The sequence below is a fragment of the Acipenser ruthenus genome, chromosome 37 (assembly GCF_902713425.1).
Source record: "Acipenser ruthenus chromosome 37, fAciRut3.2 maternal haplotype, whole genome shotgun sequence".
NCBI classification, from domain to species: Eukaryota; Metazoa; Chordata; class Actinopteri; order Acipenseriformes; family Acipenseridae; genus Acipenser; species Acipenser ruthenus.
The window spans coordinates 5,872,592-5,888,518 of record NC_081225.1 but is presented as its reverse complement, the minus strand read 5'-3'; the positions used below and the strand labels follow the sequence as shown (position 1 = coordinate 5,888,518).

The following is a 15,927-nucleotide window of genomic DNA, read 5'->3' as shown; positions in this document are numbered from 1 at the left end:
CCACAACAGGATGGACCTGCTGGATGGGCAGTGAGGGATGCCATTGTAAAGAACTACTTCTAGAAGGATACTCCATCGACGTTTCACATGAAACATATGTCATTTCCCCCACATCTGTATTTCTACACAGCACAGCACACACACATTTAAAAAATTAAAAAATAAATACATAAATCATGTGTTGGTGTCACGGATGGCTGGGTGGGTGATGTCACAGACCAGGAAATACACAGGAAAAGTATTGCAGGGCGAGTCTCCAATGCGCTAGTTCTTTATTCAATAACAATAACAAGCACAAAACAAAACGGCACAGTGGCCAAAATAAACAAACCCTAAAAACACGCTGTACAGTCCAGTGAAGTCCAGGGGTGAAGTGTAGCTCGTGAGTGCAGTGCTCAGGTGCAGGTGCAGGTGATAGGGCTGCTTCCGGGTTTGGGCACTGGCTTGATAGCGATGGTTCCCGGGATGCAGACAGCTGTCTGTAGTGCACAGACAGGGTAGAGTGCAGAAGGGTCATGCGGGGCGTCAGTTCCCGGGATGCAGACAGCTGTCTGTAGTGCACAGACAGGGTAGAGTGCAGAAGGGTCATGCGGGGCGTCAGTTCCCGGGATGGCAACAGCACTCTGGATGCACAAAACAGGAACACAGACAAACAAACAAAACACTTAACTCCTGACAGTTCTCTTCTCTCCGGAATCTCCTTCCAACACGACACGCAACTTCACAGTACACCACACCAAAATGAACCCACCCCTTCCCAGCACACAGCTGCTGTTTATATTGATGTGGCTGTCCTCACACTGGCAAACAATCAGCTAATTTGAAGACACATTCCACACGAGAATTTCTGGCAGGGAAGGTTTTTCACTTCTTCCCTGCCACACACAACAACAATAATAACACCACAGGGTTTTCCCCCCACAAAGTACATTTAAATAATAACAATATACAAAAACAATACAAATAAATATAGGGGCAGGCATACCCTGTCCCAGTTGGACATCATGTAAATAAATGGAAAACAAAGCTGTTATTCTTGATAAGAGCTAAACCACTAAATGCATTTTTTCCTTAAAATCAGACACACATTAATTTACAAAACTTAAATACGCGAAACATGTATTATAATACTTTATTTGGACATATAGTGTGTGTTCTTGTGGCAAAGTGGTGAGTGAATACAGGTGAGTGCAGTGCAGAGCGAATATAAAACACACAGACAATGATTTCCAGGTGCAAGGGTGTTTATTGATTTAATTAACAATGTCCAGAGCCTTATGGCAAACACCTGTAAATAATAATGATGGAGTGATACAGCGGCGTGTATCACTCGGTATTTGTAATTCCCCGGGTTTGACCCGTAACTAAAAAGTCCAGTTTTACACACCAACACTAAACACAAACACAGTGTGTTCTCCATTATAGGGATACCAAGATGGTTGTTACTACAGCAATGGCCAAAAGTGTTGCATTACTGGATAGAATTAACAATGTTTCCTTCATAAAGTCGAATGAAACCTGCTGAATAAGGCTATGTTAACATACGTTACCCCTTTGTAGTTTTACTACTATTATGGCTTCCGGTAGACTTTTGCAATATCATTTTGTAGTTTCTTTGATTACATGATGTTTAATAAAACATTTCTCAATCATAAAATCCTAGATGATGCAGAACTAAAACACTTCATTTAAATAAAATAGAACTTGTAGAACTAGAATCATCAACAGGTGACAACAGCAACAGAAATCCTCATTTCCTGTTTCCAGTGGGTTTTTGGTTCCCTTTTCTCATCCGATTCAAAACTCCTCTGCAGAGATTCAGCGAGTCTTTTTTTAGGAAAGTAAATCTTAATTAGCACGGAATGACCACTTTGAAGTAGACTGTAACTGTTTATTGCCTTACCCATGGAAAATATTTATTTTTGCTATTTAACAGACGCAAAACTCTGCAACTTTCAATTGTAAACGTTCTCCCTCCAGAACTCAAGTTTATTCACCATATTCTAACAAGGCATCACAGTACTAATCGATGATACAAGTAAAATAATAAAGCCTTCCATAAAATCAAAAGATTTCCTTCTATTATTATTATTATTATTATTATGACTATTTATTTCTTAGCAGACTCCCTTATCCAGGGCGACTTACAATTGTTACAAGATATTTTTTACATACAATTACCCATTTATACAGTTGGGTTTTTACTGGAGCAATCTAGGTAAAGTACCTTGCTCAAGGGTAAAGCAGCAGTGTCCCCACCTGGAATTGAACCCACGACTTTCTGGTTGAGTCCAGAGCCCTAACCACTACTCCACACTGCTGCCCTAGGGGCTAATAGTCATTTTTGTTTAAAAGTAAAAGTGGTTTTGGACCTAGAGCTAGTTATTTTACATATATTCACATCACAGCACTTACGATGATGCACTTTGAAGAATAAAGCTTATGCAGCTTTATTTTTCAAATTGTTTGTTAGTGCCGTGATACATATAATTAAACAAGCTCTATGTTCAAGTCTAAAAGCATGTTACTTTTAAACAAAGGACTGTATTTGGACTCTGAAGGAAAACTTATTTCCCTTTCAAGTATGAAATGTAACCATTACCGCATGGGAATTTACCTCCTAAAGACCTGAAACCTGAATATTGATATACCAAAGCTGCTCAGCAAGCCTGTGATGCAGTCGTGCCCCGCCCCAGAGGATACTTTTTGCTCTCACCCCAGGAAACAGATTAACAATCCCACAAAACAGAGATAAACCACCGTCCTGGTACCGACCGGGTTCCAACCCAGTGCCGTACCATAGCGAGCCGGTGCTAAAGTCACCGAACCAGTACCAAATACACCCGTTACCGTCCTGGTTTCTACCCGGTCCTACACAGCCCACTACCGACCGATGCTTCGGTACCAAACCGGTCCCTTTCAGGTCTTGACCCGCCCAGTCAAAATCTATAAGCAGATTGAGGCAGAAACTGTATAATTATATACTGCATTGCTTGCTCCTTGCATCATGCCTGGGTTCTATCCCTATGAAAAGTTCACCTCCCACCAGCAGGGGGAACAGGAGGAACCTGCCCATCCAGCGGGCTCTAGCAACTACGGGGTTAACATTCTGTAGGTGTCAGCCTGCCAGGAGGCTGGCGGAGGGGAACAAGGTACACCTGGTTCCAAACCCAGATAATTGGATAAGGGGCGAAGCCAAGGTGTACAAAAGGGGGCAGCCTCTCCTGGGACCAAGGAAATGCAGCCACATATGTCTTTGATGGTACAGTAAACTCTCCTGTTTTTATCTCCTGCAAGGTAACGATTGCTTCAGAAGATTGCAGAGCAACAACATTGTTGCTGCAGGGATACCTCATCCTGCAAATGAACAGAAATCTGTTTAAATACGCTTCACTATATATGTGCGCTTCCTCCAGGTACCTATGTACCCATTTATTTTGTGACCAGTTTTCGGTTGTTTTTTTGTAAACAAACGTTCATGCACCGTTTCACCTGAAATCCTGAACTCTCCGTGTGCCATTTCGAGGCCTTGCACACACAAGGAAATGTTCTCACGGAATTACTGTGGGACCGTTCAGTGCCGCCTGCCTGCCTGTCCCCTTGGGGCCTACGAGCGCAGATTGGCCACAGGAGGACATACTGTCCATTGCCACTTCTGAGGAGGTAGGTGAACAGTTCCTGTCTGAGGACTCCTCAGGAGTCTGACAGCTCATCCCCTGCAGTTAAGCACTCCCTGTCGGCAGAGCTTCTACCGCTGATCAAGAGGAGCACTGCAATATTGTAAGTGCCCTGGCCTACAGAAGCCGAAACAAGGAACTCGATTTTCGATGAGTCTACCGCCTATCCCGTATCCACCCGAGTTCACCCAGATTTTCTTTTTCCTGGTATCATCCGGCAACAGCTGTTTCCTGGTCGATGGACGCACTATATATAATTTCCGCCAGTTGAGGCTTCTATTGCCACCTTGGTCCAGGTGCCTAATTTCTCACTGCAGACAGGAATCCACGAAGGAGCTGGTTCGCCTGCTTCCCAAACGACCACCTCCAGTGCACAAACCAGCGGCAAACTGGCGCCCTTGGCTCCAGCAGCCTCAAAGACTGGCACAGAGGTGATGTTTGGGACGGGCCAAGCCACAGGTTGAGCAGCAGTACTAGGAGTTTGCTGCCACAGGCCCAGGGCTCCTTTTCAGGGAGCCATCTGGAGTATCGGTGTCATTATTCTGACCCATATTGATTCTGCATTGTTTTCTTTGTCCTGATTTAACACCTGGGCTTCAAGACTATTTCTTATGTATAGCGCTACCCCTCCTCCTCTTCTGTCCTGCCTGTCTTTCCTTGAAGCCCAGGTGTTAAATCAGGACAAAGAAAACAATGCAGAATCAATATGGGTCAGAATAATGGACAAAAATTCAAAGGGCATAATAACATGAGCATGCTATAGACCGCCAAATTCAGACGCTGAACAAAATAATCTGTTATACAATGACATTCGAAATGCGTGTAGAAAAGGAGAAGCCATACTAATGGAGGATTTCAACTTCCCCCGTATAAAATGGGAGAACCCGGTGGGGGGCACGACGGACGAAATTGAAATGGTGGAAATGACAAACGACTGCTTCCTAACGCACTTTGTCAAGGCACCGACTAGAGGGGAGGCATGCCTTGGTTTAGTCTTTTTAAATAACGAAGACAGAATAATTAAAACAGAGGTCAGAGAGCCATTGGCAAACTGAAGTATTTTTTAAAACCCCAAAAGTAATGACTAAAGCTAAGGTTTACAATTTTAGAAAAGCAAACTATGAAGGTATGAAACAGAGACTAACAAAAGTAGATTGGAGTAAAATAGAGAAAACATCCACAGAAAAAGGATGGCTGTTTTTTAAAAATGTAGTACTAGAGGCGCAAAACAATTACATCCCAAAAGTAGACAAATCTAAATCTAAAACAAAATGGCCAAAATGGTTTAATAGATCAATTAAAAAAAATATTCAGCGAAAAAAGGCACTTTACAGAGCGTTTAAAAGGGACCAAAAACAAAGTACACAGAAAGAGTACTTGGAACTGCAAACACAAGTCAAAAATAAGTTAGAAAGGCCAAGAGAGAGATAGAAATCAATATTGCTAAAGGGGCTAAAACCAATTCCAAAATGTTTTTCCAATATTATAAGAGCAAGAGAACATTCAAAGAGGAGGTTAAATGTCTAAGAGAAACAAATGGCAAAATCATAGATGAAGAAAAAAAAATAGCAAATATATTAAATGATTACTTTTCACAGGTTTTTACAAAGGAGGACATGGACAACATGCCCCACATGTAGACCTGTTCCTATCCAATTTTAAATAACTTTAGCATAACAGAGGCAGAAGTGTTAAAGGGACTAGGAGCTCTTAAAATAAACAAATCCCCTGGGCCGGATGAGATCCTCCCAATAGTACTCAAAGAAATGAAAGAAGTTATTTACAAACTTGGTTACAAGCTAACCAAGATCATGCAACAGTCTCTTGACACAGGGGTTGTACCGACAGACTGGAAAATAGCAAACGTAATACCGATCCACAAAAAGGGAGACAAAACCGAACCAGGTAACTACAGACCAATAAGCCTGACTTCTATTATATGTAAACTTATGGAAACTATAATAAAATGGAAAATTACCTATATGGTAACAATATCCTGGGAGACAGTCAGCATGGTTTTAGGAAAGGGAGATCGTGTCTAACTAACCTGCTTGACTTTTTTGAGGATGCAACATTGACAATGGATAATTTCAAAGCATACAACATGGTTTATTTAGATTTCCAGAAAGCTTTTGACAAAGTCCAGCATAAAAGATTAATTCTCAAACTGAACGCAGTAGGGATTCAAGGAAATGCATGCACATGGATTAGGGAGTGGTTTCAAAATTCTAAAAGGTATAGACAATGTCGACCCAGGGGACATTTTTGACCTGAAAAAAGAAACAAGGAACAGGGGTCACAAATGGAGATTAGATAAAGGGGCATTCAGAACAGAAAATAGGAGGCACTTTTTTTACACAGAGAATTGTGAGGGTCTGGAACCAACTCCCCAGTAATGTTGTTGAAGCTGACACCCTGGGATCCTTCAAGAAGCTGCTTGATGAGATTCTGGGATCAATAAGCTACTAACAACCAAAACGAGTAAGATGGGCTGAATGGCCTCCTCTCATTTGTAAACTTTCTTATATTCTTATGTTCTTAACATGTAGAAAACAGAAAGTACTGATTAGAGAAGAAACCTCAAAATGGAGCTAGGTAACCAGTGGTGTACCACAGGGATCAGTATTAGGTCCTCTGCTATTCCTAATCTACATTAATGATTTAGATTCTGGTATAGTAAGCAAACTTGTTAAATTTGCAGACGACACAAAAATAGGAGGAGTGGCAGACACTGTTGCAGCAGCAAAGGTCATTCAAAATGATCTAGACAGCATTCAGAACTGGGCAGACACATGGCAAATGATATTTAATAGAGAAAAGTGTAAAGTATTGCATGCAGGCAATAAAAATGTGCATTATAAATATCATATGGGAGATACTGAAATTGAAGAAGGGAACTATGAAAAAGACCTAGGAGTTTATGTTGACTCAGAAATGTCTTCATCTAGACAATGTGGGGAAGCTATAAAAAAGGCCAACAAGTTGCTAGGATATATTGTGAGAAGTGTTGAATTTAAAGGGAAGTAATGTTAAAACTTTACAATGCATTAGTAAGACCTCACCTAGAATATTGTTTTCAGTTCTGGTCACCTCGTTACAAAAAGGATATTGCTGCTCCAGAAAGAGTGCAAAGAAGAGCAACCAGAATTATCCCGGGTTTAAAAGGCATGTCATATGCAGACAGCCTAAAAGAATTGAATCTATTCAGTCTTGAACAAAGAAGACTACGCGGCGATCTGATTCAAACATTCAAAATCCTAAAAGGTATAGACAATGTCGACCCAGGGGACTTTTTTGACCTGAAAAAAGAAACAAGGACCAGGGGTCACAAATGGAGATTAGATAAAGGGGCATTCAGAAGAGAAAATAGGAGGCACTTTTTTACACAGAGAATTGTGAGGGTCTGGAACCCTGGGATCCTCCAAGAAGCTGCTTGATGAGATTCTGGGATCAATAAGCTACTAACAAGGGCAGCAGTGTGGAGTAGTGGTTAGGGCTCTGGACTCTTGACCGGAGGGTTGTGGGTTCAATCCCAGCTGGGGGACACTGCTGCTGTACCCTTGAGCAAGGTACTTTACCTAGATTGCTCCAGTAAAAACCCAACTGTATAAATGGGTAATTGTATGTAAAAAATAATGTGATATCTTGTAACAATTGTAAGTCGTCCTGGATAAGGGCGTCTGCTAAGAAATAAATAATAATAATAATAACAACCAAACAAGCAAGATGGGCTGAATGGCCTCCTCTCGTTTGTAAACTTTCTTATGTTCTTCTTATGTTCAATGCACCACGGACATCTGAATGCTTATTATTCAGAGCGGTTATTCAGCTGTAGTTCAAGCATGCTCCCCCTCCCTTCCACTACAACATCAATCACGGACCCACAGGATGCCACTGTGGTGTCTCAGGAGGGAGCAGCTCTGCTGCAAAAACTGGCTATTCACATGATAGTGGGAGGAGTGTTTTTACTCCAGGTACTTCCTAGTGCCAAAGTGGGATGGTAGCCTCAACCTCATACAGGTCAACCTGTATCTGAGCCGAAGGTGTTCAAAATGTTGATGATACAACAGCTGTTGCAGTCAATCAGGCCAGGCGACTGATTAACCATGGTGGACCTCAAAAGACAGCTATTTCCACATCCCCATAAGACCAGCGCACAGGAAGTACCTGTGGTTCGCCTTTCAGGGAACAGCGTACCAGTTCTGTGTCTTGCCATTTGGCCTCTCCCTAGCTCCACGTGCCTTCTTGAAGTGCATGGAAGCTATCCTGGAGCCACACTGACACTCAAAGGCATCAGAGTGCTCAATTATCTGGATGACTGACTGGCAGAGGCCCACACGGAAGTTGTCACCAGCCGCCTTCAATAGTTAGGCCTTACTGTGAGTCATGCGAAGAGCCAGCTCATGCCTTCCTAGACAGCCTCCTATCTAGAAGTGTGCTTGGACTCTAGGGCCATGTTGTCCACTCTGTCAAACGGCAGACTGCAGAGAATAGTCGCCTGCTTAGAGCTCTTTCAGCACAGCAGAGTGCTAAAGGTAGTAACGTTCCAGAAACTTCTGGCCCTGATGGCAGCAGCTTCCCAGACCCTTCCATTGGGTCTCCTGCACATGTGCCCTCTGCAGGCATGGTTCAACAGCAGGGTTTTGCAGCACATATTGAACCGTGGCCACCTATTGACAGTGTCTCATCACTGTCTAAAGGCATTCTTGGTGGAAACAGCCGGCTCATCTACACCTACGTGTACCGCAGTCTGGGCTGGAGCACTGCGTGGAATGTTAGAGCTGCAGGCGGTTTACCTGGCCTTGCAGAATTTTTTCCAAGCGGTTCGAGGGAGACATGTGCTTGTCCATACAGATAACCATAACCGTGTCTCCATCACGTGGCCCACAAGCTTTTGCTCTGGGCACACAAGAACCTCCAGTACATCTGCCTGGGGTGACAAACTGGGAGGTGGACCTTGTCTCAAGGAGAGTTCCCAGTGGCTCAGAGTGGAGGCTTCACCCCGAGGTGGTGAGCCTCATTTGGGAGAGGTTCAGGAGAGCAGAGATAGATCAACCCACTGTACCCTCGGGTTCTTGCTCACTATCACCTCCACAAAGCGGGTGAGTAAGATGCAGGCATTCTCGATAGCGAAAGCCTGCTTAATTTTTAGAGAGGCCAGGGCAAAGGTTACACTTCGTACCAATCCTGCCTTTTTGCCGAAGACAATCTCGGCATTCCACGTCAACCAGTCTGTGGAATTGGAGGCTTTCCATCTGCCTCCTTTCCTGTCTGACAGAGAGCAGCAGCTCCATATGCTCTGCCCAGTGTGGGCCCAGGCGTACTACGTTGACAGGACTAAAAGTTGGAGGCAGTCTGAACAATTTTTTGTCTGCTATGGGGCGAAGACCCATGGTCAAGCCCTGTCTAAGCAGTGGCTGTCCAAGTGGATAGCACACACAGTCAGGACTGCCTATGAGTAGGCCAACTTGCCCCCTCCAGTAAAGCTCACTGCCACCAGGGTCATGGCAACTTTGAGGGCTTTATTCCAGGGTGCATCTGTCAAGGACATATGCAAATGTGGCGGTGTGGGCTACTCTCCATAACTTTACCAGGTTCTACAGGCTGAATGTCGTGTATCCTCAAAACCCTGGTTTTGGAGCTTAACTGTTAATGGCGGTTTCCCAGTGGACCCTTACAATACAGGAGTTGAGAGGTGAGTTTCTCCCTCAAGTTTTTCACCCTAGCTACTTGTTACTGGGTTTCAGTATGGTAACACACAAGACAGCCTCTCAGCTTAGCCTTGTAGCATTCCAGTCATTTTGCAATCTTGCTCTTGTGATGGCTTTGGTACACTCACCCACACGATAATGGTTACATTTCGTACTTGAAAGAGAACGCTAGGTTATTATCATCAAGGTCGCTGCGTCCATGATTGCAGCAGGCTTGAAGGAAGAATGACGCTGAGGTATGTGAGCGCAGTCCTTAGGTACCCTCAGGGGCGGGGCATGACTGTGTCACAGGATCATTCAGCAGCTTTGGTATATCAATATTCAGGTTTCTGGTTCCTTAGGCAGTAAATACCCATGTGGTAATGGTTACATTTCTATTTCAGGGAAGCAGGATTATGATATGAACCTAACATTTCTTAGCGACTTTACTGTAATGATTTGTTTTATTCTAGACAGAAGTACTCGCAAACCGAACATTTCCTCATATTGATACGTATCAAAATACGATCACAAGTTACATTTGCAGATGTGTGAAAAACTACATTTGACAGGTTTGTGGAACTAGGCTTGTTTCACATTTATCCCACAAATTATACACCCTTAAATTTACAAACAAAAAAAATACAATAAAATAAATCAAAACACCAAAAAAACACATCAATATTAGAGAAATAAAAAAAAATAATAATGTAACATTTTATATAAAATGCTATTTAAAAAATATGAAGTGACTCTGCATCTCTAATGTCAAGATGGTAGTTTATTCCATAATCTGGGAGCATTGTAACTGAAAGCTGTTTCTCCTTTCCTTTTTGTCTTAATCTTTGGCAAAATGAGCATTGCAGTAAATCAAGTCTAGATGAGACAAAAGCATGAATTAACTTCTCAGAATCCGGCAATGAAAGACAAGACATAATCTTAGCAATATGTCGAATATGAGCCTCAATACATAAATCAGAATCAAACGTGAATCCCACATTTCTGGCCTTTGATTTTGGGTTTGAATTTAAATTCGAGAATTGGCACATTCTAGCTGTTGCCGAGACGCCAAAATCAAAACTTCTGTCTTATCCAAGTTTAACGTCAAGAAATTTTGAGACAACCAGATTTTTACATCATTCAGACACTCAATTAATTCAGAGACTGCATAGGTATCCGTAGGTTTCACAGAAATATAAAGCTGTGTGTCATCAGCACAGCTGTGAAAATGTACACTGTGTTTGCAAAATATCTCCCCCAGCGGTAGCATGCATAAAGAAAATAATATGGGACCAAGAATGGAACCCTGGGGAATGCTACAGGAATTATAGATAATCCTGATGCTGAATCTCCCAAGGATAATAACATTTAAACCAGTTTAGTGCAGTTCCAGACAGAGTATACCCAGAGTCTGCATTTACAAATAAGTCATTTACAACTCTAAATTATTTGCAGGTCTCTTATTAGTTGAAAGGTAGTTGATGACTGTTTAACAAAAATACACAGTAACCTCTAATGATTAAAAACTGTACTTGGATGAAGAACTAAAACCAAGTCTCTTTTTTATATTACACTTTATTTAAATAAAATATAAGAACTATAGGGGGAAGCGGGGTTAGAATCTTCAACAGGTGTCAACAACAATAGAAATCCTCATTTCCTGTTTCCAGTGGTTTTTTGGTTCTCTTTTTTCTTCCGATTCAAACCCTCTCTGCAGATTCAGGATGCAAGTCTTTTTTCTCAAACCGCTTTCATTTTACAGAAGAGGGAACTCACATCATTAAATATTTACATAGGGGGCCGAGTGGCTTACCTGGTAAAAGCATGGCTGCGTGGTGTGTAGGGTGTTATACAGTCATGAGTGCACAGGTTCCTGTCTGTGCCAAGTCATGGTCTTTGAGGGGGATTCCAGAGGGAGCATCGCATTGGTTCTGGTGCACCAGCAAATCTAGCAGGGACTCTCTCCTCATTGCTCTACGGCAAACCCTATCGGCCAGGCACTCAGTGATCTCTGACGGACACATGCAGGGCTGGCATTTGGCCTCCAGAGGCCGGTAGCTCGTCGACATCCGCTCTCGAGTTCCCGGGTGCAAAGAAGCAATTTACTTGGTCTTGGTATCGGAGGACGCCCACTGACCTTCAGTTCTCCTGAGCTGTTGTGGGGGATTGCTGCAGTGAAGGAACATAATGGACATTCTAAACTGGGGAGGAAATCTGTGGATAAAGCAATTGAGCACTCTAAAAAATGTTGCAAGAATGCAAGAACCAAAGACAGAAACGCCATGGAGGAACAGAATACATTACCCATTTACCAGTACTAAAGTATAAAAGAAAGAAGATGAAAAAGAGAACATTTAGCAACTCTGTAATAATGTACCATTGTGCAATAAAGAAGGTGTGGTCTTTTGGTCACGTTAGACAAGTTGTCTTAATACAGAGAACTCTCAATGTTTAGAAAGAGAAGAATGCAAATCAAATGATATCTGTCTCAGGTATTCTAAATATTCTGCGTATAGTCCACCTTACCTTCAAAATTGCAAGGCGAGCAATTTCTGGGAGGTGCAATGTCATATTAAATGCCTGGGGCAAATTTAACGGCGCCAAAATGTCGGGTTATCGTGCGGTAACTTGGGATTGGATACTTGAGTTCTGTAAAGTAGAGCATAATGACTGACTTACAATAACATATTTCACATTAGTCCCCTTCACAAAAGTGGCAGGCAATGAAAGTAAATTAAGTCAACATTTTACCTCAAATTGTCATCAACAACCAATGAGTTCCTTGGTCACATGACTAAGGTCATTGGTCCCGCAACTGATCAATGACCTTTGATCCCTGACAACACTCCCCACACACGCCTGTTTTATTGATAAAAATGAGTCAGTAACTAAATGTATATATTGACTGCAACATACACATGATATTGATGTACTGTTGGAAAAAAAAAACGAAATTATAACTTACCCTTTCTTAGGTATTCATATCCGTTCAGTCCACAAGCAATTCTGATCTTCAAACTGTTACTAAGTGTCTCTGAAGACCACTTGTAAAGATCATGTCCTGAGCCAGGTGTGAGTCTGTAAAATCCCATCACAAAGAATATGTAAAGGTTAAAGATTTGAATTGACCGATTGAACTCCTCAAACAAATGCAGAACGACGTTTGGTATTCCGTGCAACCATTAAACATACCAAAAAAAAAAAAATTGCTGCTTTGTTTACCTGCTCTCAAGCCACTCTATTTGATCTGGACGGAAGATTTGGGCCAGCATCCGTTCCTACAAAAAAATTAACATGGATCATGAACTATCTGCCCTTAATTGTTTCTGGCAGTAAAACAGCAGGATCTGAATAGAATGATTAAGCACTTACCTTTCTCTCCACCTCCAGTTTGAGACTCTCAATCAATAGATCTTTGTCTTGTGATGGCCTGTCTTTGACATTGTCAAAGGTTCGCACTGTTACTTCTGATATATCCTCTGGTGGATCAACATTGTCGTGGAAAGAGGATGGATCTTCCACACAAGCATGATGCACAGGAGTTTCACATGCAGAAAGATCAGTAGTGTCTTTTGGTGAATTTGAATGAACATGGACAGAGGACCCACCTTCCACAGATGGATCATGTGCATTCATTTCAGGACAGGAATGCTCAGTGTCGTCTTTTGATGCATCAGAATCCACGTGGGTGGAAACTTCATGTTCCAGAGGATGGTCACCTCCAATCAGCTTGCAGTAGGAATGATCAGTTATGCTGTACATTGTTGTGGTTGAGGTTACTTGTACTGCTGCCTGTTGCCTAGTTTTGGTACGTCTGCTTGGTCTTACAGGAGCGCCAAGAACCTTATCTGGTACAGCGTTACGCTTGAGGAAACCATAGCTGTCAAACTGGGCACTTGAAAAATGGTCCTGTAACAAGAAGGAATACATATAAAACTAGAGAAGATGTTGAGCGTAATCTACAAGAATCCTAAATTAGTCTGTATACATCTAAAGCCTAAGGCTGTCCAAGAATAAATCATTTTTATATTATATAAACAAATTCTTGAATTTTAGGATTGAGACAATTAAACGTTAATATTAAAATAAAAACTATATGAACATTATTTAGATCTCACATAATCAAATAAACTACAACATGATTATCGGTCTAATTTATACCACTTGTTCAGATCAGTTAAACCAGTTACAGGGACCATCTGTTTAGTACGCTACAATCAGGAGTAAATTAATACAGATTTATAGGGTTTTCTAGTCCGCATTTCAGTCCATTTGATGTGACTGAATCACTGGTACGCTGCAACTGATAATTAAGGTCGTACAAAAGCAAAAATATTCCCATCAAAAAATAGAAGGTACGAAATGTCAGCATAAATACACTGTTATTTGTCAAACAAATACACTAATAACCCTTTCTGCACAAGTTACTCAAAAAGTTGGCTGAGTAAAGGGCATTAAAATTAGTAGTATACGCCCCAGGGGTGTAGCGTACATTGAGGTGGAAATCGTAGCGTACATTGAGGTGGAAATCGTAGCGTACATTGACTCTTTTTGGACATTTTTGGGGAAAAAAAAGTGTATCTAATTTTTTTTTTTTTTTAATAATGTGCCCACTTTCATTAAGCGTGGCATAATCTACATGTTTTTATTTTTTTTTATTTGCAATTGCTGTGTGTAGCTCCAGACCTCATCTCTAGGTAAGAATGTTTAGTCATTTTATTTCTTCTTGTACTAATATTGTTTCTCTGCTGTCAGTCTGTTTTTCTTGTGCAATGGCAACGCCGATATAACGATTCATAGCTGTTAGTTTTAGTACTTTTATGTATTTTATTTTTGTGTGATGGCCTGATGCCATGGGTGAGAAGAATTGGAGGTAATTCTATCCATAAATTCACTGTTTGGCAACAGCAATTAAATTATATTATCAGTCCCAGCAGTGTCAGCACCAGTCTTACCAGCCGAGCAGTGTCAGCACCAGTCTTACCAGTCCCAGCACTAGTGTTACCAGTCCCAGCAGTGTCAGCACCAGTCTTACCAGTCCCATCAGTGCCAGCACCAGTCTTACCAGTCCCATCAGTGCCAGCACCAATCTTACCAGTCCAGCAGTGTCAGCACCAATCTTACCAGTCCAGCAGTGTCAGCACCAATCTTACCAGTCCAGCAGTGTCAGCACAAGTGTTACCAGTCCAGCAGTGTCAGCACCAATCTTACCAGTCCAGCAGTGTCAGCACCAATCTTACCAGTCCAGCAGTGTCAGCACCAATCTTACCAGTCCAGCAGTGTCAGCACCAATCTTACCAGTCCAGCAGTGTCAGCACAAGTGTTACCAGTCCAGCAGTGTCAGCACCAATCTTACCAGTCCAGCAGTGTCAGCACAAGTGTTACCAGTCCAGCAGTTCCGCACCGATCTTACTAGTCCTAGCAGTGCCAGCACCAGTCTAACCAATTCCAGCTGTAGCATCAGTGTCACCAGTCTCAGCATTAACTTAAGTAGTGAACCAAACGCATGTCTCTCAATGAAGGTATAAACCCATCTACTTATTCATATTTATAAGTTATATTCTTCATGTGCTTTTAATATCATATTTCTGACAGTGTAAATATGGTGATTTTAAGTTGGTGTGTTTTTGCTGGGACATTTATTTTAAGAAAATATGACTCATGAAATTTCAAACATCATCCAAGGTGGGTCACTGGGTAAAAAGAGTTATATTGCTTTGCAGTTTGCATTAATAGTCTCCAGGCTTTACAAGATGATAACTTTCACCTTCGTAACATGAACAGGATATGCAGGCATGTTTTTGAAAAAAATTAGATTTTTGCCTCAGTAAAAATCTATTCTAGCTACACCCTTAAATGTTTGTAACTGCATCACAAAAACTGACAGCTATTTTTATAATAAAAGTAAAAGTTAACGTTTTTCATAACGTGTCGACTGTAGAATGAAGATCAGCCCTTCCCAGACAGGAGCACCTCACATAGCAACACTCGGGGGCAGCAGTCGTACTAGTAGTAGTGCTGTTTTTTTTTTAGAACATAAGAACATAAGAAAGTTTACAAACGAGAGGAGGTCATTCAGCCCATCTTGCTCGTTTGGTTTTTAGTAGCTTATTGATCCCAGAATCTCATCTGTTAAATGAATAAAAACACACATTTTGAGAAAACACTTGACAGTCGTTCAATGACTTGTGAATGAAGTTCTCTGGAAAGTTAGTTACAGTGTTACCTCACATAGCCTGGAACCCGGAGTAGGAGTCCAGAGCGTCACTCCGTCCGGTCCTACTCTGTTGATTGATAAGACCCATTCCTTACATCTGTTTCTATCCTTTGGGAAACGAAAAGTCCGTTTCTTCTGCCGTCTATCACCCCTTTTAGAGCACTTTGGCGCTGCACAACACACCATTTCTCAATGCTTTGTATTACCTTTACCCTCCACTTCTTGAGTGGGCTCCAATAATGGCGCCTGTATTGTAGTCATACGCGCATTGAATCATGGGCTTTGTTGTCCTAGTCTTCGTTTTACTGTCCTTGGTTTTATTTCCAAGTGAAGCTGATAAATC

At 41.8% G+C, this 15,927-nt stretch overlaps 1 protein-coding gene across 4 annotated transcripts; it reads right to left on the bottom strand.

The window, feature by feature from the left end:
- Positions 1–1,226: 1,226 nt before the first annotated feature.
- Positions 1,227–15,901, bottom strand: LOC117397822 (uncharacterized). Of its 4 annotated transcripts, XR_009310849.1 has the most exons (7): positions 15,594–15,901; positions 12,740–13,276; positions 12,590–12,645; positions 12,333–12,445; positions 12,119–12,226; positions 11,894–12,016; positions 1,227–11,536 (listed from the first exon to the last, which is right to left on the bottom strand). XR_009310849.1 is itself a non-coding variant. In XM_059008734.1 (6 exons), exons 1-5 carry the CDS (start codon positions 15,768–15,770, stop codon positions 11,940–11,942), a joined length of 960 nt encoding a protein of 319 aa, XP_058864717.1. In that variant the 5' UTR covers positions 15,771–15,901; the 3' UTR covers positions 1,227–11,536; positions 11,894–11,939. The 4 variants fall into 4 exon arrangements, 2 of the variants coding, with proteins under 2 accessions (XP_058864717.1, XP_058864716.1); XR_009310850.1 differs by lacking the exon at positions 12,119–12,226 and having other exon boundaries at positions 15,791–15,901; XM_059008734.1 differs by lacking the exon at positions 12,119–12,226.
- Between the last annotated feature and the right edge of the window lie 26 nt (positions 15,902–15,927).